Source organism: Nannospalax galili, unplaced genomic scaffold (assembly GCF_000622305.1).
Source record: "Nannospalax galili isolate Female #2095 unplaced genomic scaffold, S.galili_v1.0 scaffold104, whole genome shotgun sequence".
Lineage (NCBI taxonomy): Eukaryota > Metazoa > Chordata > Mammalia > Rodentia > Spalacidae > Nannospalax > Nannospalax galili.
Genome location: NW_008353596.1, coordinates 1076650 through 1082627, shown reverse-complemented (window position 1 = coordinate 1082627; position 5978 = coordinate 1076650). Strand labels below are relative to the sequence as shown.

General features: G+C 35.9%; 1 protein-coding gene across 1 annotated transcript in view; it reads right to left on the bottom strand.

Annotated features, from left to right (window-relative positions):
* The window catches only part of LOC103748181 (ran-binding protein 17), a 100824-nt gene that overhangs the window by 59088 nt on the left and 35758 nt on the right, over positions 1–5978 (bottom strand). Inside the window, exons 8-9 of the mRNA XM_017802627.1 lie at positions 5436–5509; positions 1789–1908 (exon numbers count right to left, since the gene is read on the bottom strand). Of these exons, the coding sequence (XP_017658116.1) occupies positions 1789–1908; positions 5436–5509 (194 nt within the window). The remainder of the gene's footprint in view (positions 1–1788; positions 1909–5435; positions 5510–5978) is intronic.

Genomic DNA, 5978 nt, shown 5'->3' with positions numbered 1-5978 from the left:
TATTTCCTCTGAATTAGTATTTTGAAATAAATTCTAAGACAAAAAGGGAGACCCTTTTTAAAAAAAAAAAAAAAAAAAAAAACAAAAAAAAAAAACCTTCAAAACAAATGGGTGACTTTTGGGAGAAAAAAACTTAACAAAGGAAAGACCAAGAAAAGCCCTCCCATTCGACTGTGAGCTACTTGAATACAGGGCACCTGGGTTACCATCTTTATAGTTTACATACTTTGCGAAATAACAGGTATGCAACCAAATTAAAAAATATATTAGTTTAATATTAATACTTAAAGAATCTAAAGAATTTTACTCATATTGGCTCCAGGAAAGAAAAAGAGCATCTATTATAAAGAATAAATTCTAAAAAGACATTTTATAATCACAGGTTTTTTAATACATATTTGTGATTCTAAAATTTTTAACAAGGTGAAATATCACCATAAGAAGGTGAGAAAATCATTTAAAAGAAATATTTGACAATGGCATAGTACTACCCATAATACGGCTAATGAAGTTAAATAATTTAAAATTTTACAAGCACACAGGTAAAATTCTACTTATCAACAAAACAAGTAAATATCATACCCTTATTAACACTTAAAAGGTAAAACAATGCATAATTTCTAAGATATTACTCTTGGGAAGTATTGAGGGTACAGAGGAAGGATATATATATCCATAAATGAAATTGTCAGAGTAAATAAAAGCGATTCTAAAATAATGAAGATGAATAAAGATATTCTTCCCAATGACCTGAAAGAATCTGTGTTTTTGTAGAATGATCATACTGACATTATCTAATCTCCAAATTACTAGAGACCAAGAAGCTTAATCAAACACTTTAGGTTGTCATTTATCCTGTTAAAATCTGTAGTCTACGTCAGGCGTGGTGGTGCATGTCTTTGAGCCCAGCACTCGGGAAGAATAGGTAGATCTCTGTGAGTTCAAGGCCAGCCTGGTCTACATAGTGAGTTCTAGGCCAGCTGGGGCTATGGGGAGACCCTATCTCAAAAAGACAAAAGCAAAACAAAACAAAAAAACAACTCTGTAGTCTAATTACAAATGTTTTAAGTCAGAAACACAAAATAAAAAGTGGAACACAGTAGTTACCCCATATCACTCATGAACAATGTCTTTGCAAGTCTGAAGTGAATGTTGCCACTAAAGTTCTGAAGTTATTGCAGAGTATATTTCTACATCTGTTTGGCCACAAGAGGGCAAAAGACATTATTTCACAATCTAAAGTAACTTACTTCAACAGTAACATTTACATTTACATTGTGTCCTAGTTCAAAAACTAGATGTGATCCTAAAATGATTACTTTGTCAGTTATCAAGTACAAAAGCGATAAAGAACAACAGTAAAAGGCAGAAGCATAATAAAATACATGACCCCTATTCATAGTCACCTAGAAGAAAAACCATGAAGAGAAGGAATGTGTAAGTCTGCCATGGAAATGAATTTTAAAAAACCCAAAAAACTGCCAGTTGTGGTGGCACACACCTTTGCTCCCAGCATGCCAAGGCAGAGGCAGGCAGATCTCTGAGTTCAAGGCCAGCCTGGTCTACATAGTGAGTTCCAGGCCACATGGCTACAGAGAATCCAGCCTCAAAAAAAAAATGAAAAAAAAACAAAACAAAACAAAAAAAAAACCCTATAAATGAGATCTAAGGAAAATGAATAGGATACTAAATATTTTCCTCCAGAATCATAATAAATTAACAAGTTTATTATGTGCCTTTGAGCAGAAATATTTCTATATGCTAAGAATTAAATTATTTCATAAATACCTGAGGGTTTTCAAGTATTCTTTTTACTCCTTTAATTAAATTACCAAGGTACTTGGCACGTTCAGGACTGCTAAATAAGGATCTTCTTACAGAAGCAAACTGAACCAAGCACGAAAGTGCCTAAAAAACAATAGAAATTTTTTTTCGTTTTAATTTTAAAAGTAGCTATGTCCACTATCACCACTTAGAAGCTTCTGCCCCACTAGTAAAATTAATATTTATGCATATTTCTCTCAAACTTTTTAAAATTTCCTCCCAGTTTCCTTTTTCTGGAATGGTTTCTTAGTTTTTCTTTGACTTCTGTAACCTTGGCATTTTTATTTTAATTATTTTGGTAGCATACATCTAAAGGGGTCTCGTGGGCTGGTAATAGCACTTGCATGAGGACCTGAACTTGAATCGCCAGCATCCACATCAAAAGTTGGATATAGTTGCACATGCCTGCAACCTCAGTGGTGGGGATAAGCAGGTAGATTCCTAGAGCTCACTGGCCAGCCAGCCTAGCCAAAGAATAAGCTTCAGTTTTAGTGATAGATCCTGACTCAAGGCAGTAAGATGAAAGAGGAATAAAAGAAGACATCCAATTTTCTCCTCTGGCCTCCACATGTTCTCCCATAGGTGCACATATGCATATCCCTCCAACCCCCACATACATACCCCCCACAAACACATAAAAAATTGTTTTAAGAAAAAAAAAGGCCAAGAAAGGGGGGTTCGTTGTAGTGTGTTATTTGCACCCCATTCTCTCTTTCTCCCTTTCACTGCATCCTTTAGTCTTCCTCTTGATGTCATGAGATATATATTCCATATCATCTCATTCCTCGTGTGTGTGTGTGTGTGTTTACTATACCAAATTTTCCAAAGCAGGAGCTAGACATGGACACAGTAAGAAAGCTTCCAACTGCTTAAGACACCCACTCTGTGAACCAAAGAACCAGGTGCTCTACTGGAAAGAAAATTTGATTTGTGGGAAAATAAGTTTAGAAATATTGTAAATTATGTGTTACAAATCCTGGAAAGGAAAAAAAAAATCTTTTTTTTTTTTTTTTGGTTTTTTTGAAACAGGGTTTCCCTGTAGTCCCAGCTGGCCTAGAACTCACTATGTAGACCAGGCTGGCCTGGAACTCACAAAGATCTGCCTGCCTCTGCCTCCCAAGTGCTGGGATTAAAGGCATGTGCCGCCACGCCCGGCAAAAAATAAAAATCTTTTAATCAGGCACATAACACATCTATTTGGTCATGAAATACCATGACCCTCCATTAGTATCTTAAGGGAGAGTTTAGGAAATGCTGCTGAAGAGTTAATTACTGTCTCAAAGTTTCTAAAAAATACCTATGACCTAGTTATCATCCTAGCTTCCAGACCATTTCATTACTTACATTCTTAATTCTAATAGTACCTACTGAAGTCTGTCTTCATACTGAGAGGCCCCACATGGACAACTTTAAGGCCAAATTGGCTTATGTATGTTTTATTTTGGTTCACATATTTACTTGCCCACTTAAAAAAATTACAATTCGCTGCCAATACTAAAATATTTCAATTAGGAGATTTCATGCACATGTCTGGCTCTCCTGAGAAGGGTATGAATAAGAACAAATATGGGACTATTTCTGTTTCGAATACACTCCAGTTTCCCACTGCCCTATTGTTAAAAAACAAAAACAATCCTCCTTGGGCAACTCTAATGCACAGATTGGGAACCACAAGTATATTAAAAGCAGAATGTCAGTGCATAGTTTGAGGGCTAAAAAACCATGAGCTTTAATTTCCATGCCAATATCTACTGTGCTGCCCCAGGGAAAGCCAATTAGCCTCTTAGAACTGTTTTCTGGTTTTCAAGTTCTACCTAGTGAGGACAGAGTTGTTGACCTTTCAGGGCTACAGTGAGATTAAGCAAGAGAAACACTATATTAATAAAGCATATTCAATAAATGATTGCTATCTCAAAAGTTTTCTTCTGTATTTTTTATGTTTAAAAATTTTTAAATATTTTATTATTTTTATTATATGTATATGAGTATATTGTCTGCATGTAGGTAGATGCACCTATGTGATGCAATGACCTTGGAGGTTAGATAAAGGTGATGGATCCCTTGGAACTCGAGTTATGGGCAGTTGTCAGCAACCATGTGGGTGCTGGGAATTGAACCCAGGTCCTCTGCAAGAGCAGCCAGTGCTCTTAACTGAGCATCTTAACTGAGCTATCTCTCCAGTCCAGAATTTTTTATTTACTTATTTATATTTATGTGTATGAGTGTTTTGTCTGCATGTATGTGAGTGAACCCATGTATGCAATACCCATGGAAGCCAAAAGAAGGTGACAGAGTCCCTGAAACTGGAGTTAAAGATGTTCGCCGCCATGTGAGAGCTGGGAATTGAACCCAGGTCCTCTGCAAGAACAGCTAGTGCTCTTAACTGCTGCGCCATCTCTCCAGCCCCTCTTCTATATTTTTGATGACTATTACTTTTTTTAATATACCAAAACACAATTATATGACTTCATGCTTTTTTAAACAACTAAAATCAACTGTTCTGGTTGAAAAACAAAAGGCTGAGGCACAACTGGGAGAGATAAGTACTCTGTAACTTAGTTAAAACCTCTATCTTAAACTATAGAATGGATTCAAAAGCAGACACATTGGGCTAGAGATATAACTCAATGCTGAATGATTGCAAATATGTTCTTCCTTTTAAATGATGTTTAAATAAATACACCTAAAAGCATTTAAAATCTGGAACACTTTTTTTAGAAGTGGAATTCCAAGTTCCAGAAGCTTAGATATTAAACTTACATTTTTTTCAACATTGCCAGATCTTTTTAGACTTCACAAAGTTGGTGCTCATAGTCACAAAGTTCTACCTAACAATACAATCTCAAAGAATTTTGAGGATGTAATAGAATTAGATTTTTTAAAAAGTAACTGAAAAAGAAGAACGTACAAAAAAATCAAGTTGGAGACTGTCAAACCGAAGGCACGCAGCCAGGCAGGGTTGAGAAAGACTTAGAGGAGATTAAAAGAAAGAAAGGTACAAGTGAATGCCCAAGGTTGGACATGAGTTCAGTGAGCATTGATTAGGGAAGATATATGTAGAGGTTGGTAGGCTGTCCTGGCTTTGGCAGGAACAAGAACAGTTACTGGGTCTGAGCTCAGTCATAAGTGGAAAAGACTGTTAACAAAACAAAATCTGACAAGTAGTGTTAACAATATAAATCCCAGAAAATAAAAGAACTACTTGAGAAACATCAACCCAATCAAATACATCAAAAAAATTTTAGATGAATATTGCTACTCCTTACTTTCATTCTAGTAAAAAAAGAAAAATCACAGGTAGTAGGCCAAGCATGGTGGCACACATCTGTAATCTGGGCACTGAGGAGGCTAAGGATCTGAGGATGGAGGAAAAATTTGAAGGCAGCACAGTCTGCCTAGTGAGACTCTGTTCAAAACAAAACAAAACAAAACAAAACAAAAACCAGGGGACACAGTTCAGTCACCACAGGGTACACAGTTCCAGTTCAGTTACCACACTAACTTCACATGTGTGAGGCTTTAGTTCAATCCCCAGTAGTGCAAAACAGCAACAACAGCAAAATGGCCCCAATGATTTTATTCTTTATGAATAATGAATGATTTGTACTTACTAACTGAGACAGTAGTGGTGGAAGTGAATGATACAAATTGAAGAAAAGATCCAATGTTTCTGGCTCCAAGAAAACTGGGGAAAAAGATTATCTTCTAACACCAGTACTTTCAATACAGCATTATCACACAATTTAAGAACCCTAAGAATGGCCACTCTCACCAGTGGGTTATATTAATTCTTAAATTTTTCCCTTTGATAGTGAAACAATACGGGTGTATAAATTAGTTAACATGGTTCTTATTTCTATTCAGTATCTATAGCTCTAGTGAATAATTTACTGTTTTCATTTACTTTAAAAGTAATGTAAACAATATTTAAAAATCTTAAAAGTACCAGATGTAAATAGCACTAGAAAGCTTATAAAAAGCAGATATGCCGGGCGTGGTGGTGCATGCCTTTAATCCCAGCACTCAGGAAGCAGAAGCAGGCGGATCAACTTGAGTTCAAGGTCAGCCTGGTCTACATAGCAAGTTCCAGGCCAGCTGTAGTTACAGGGGGACCCCATCTCAAAAAGACCAAAAAAAAAAAAAAAAAAAAAACC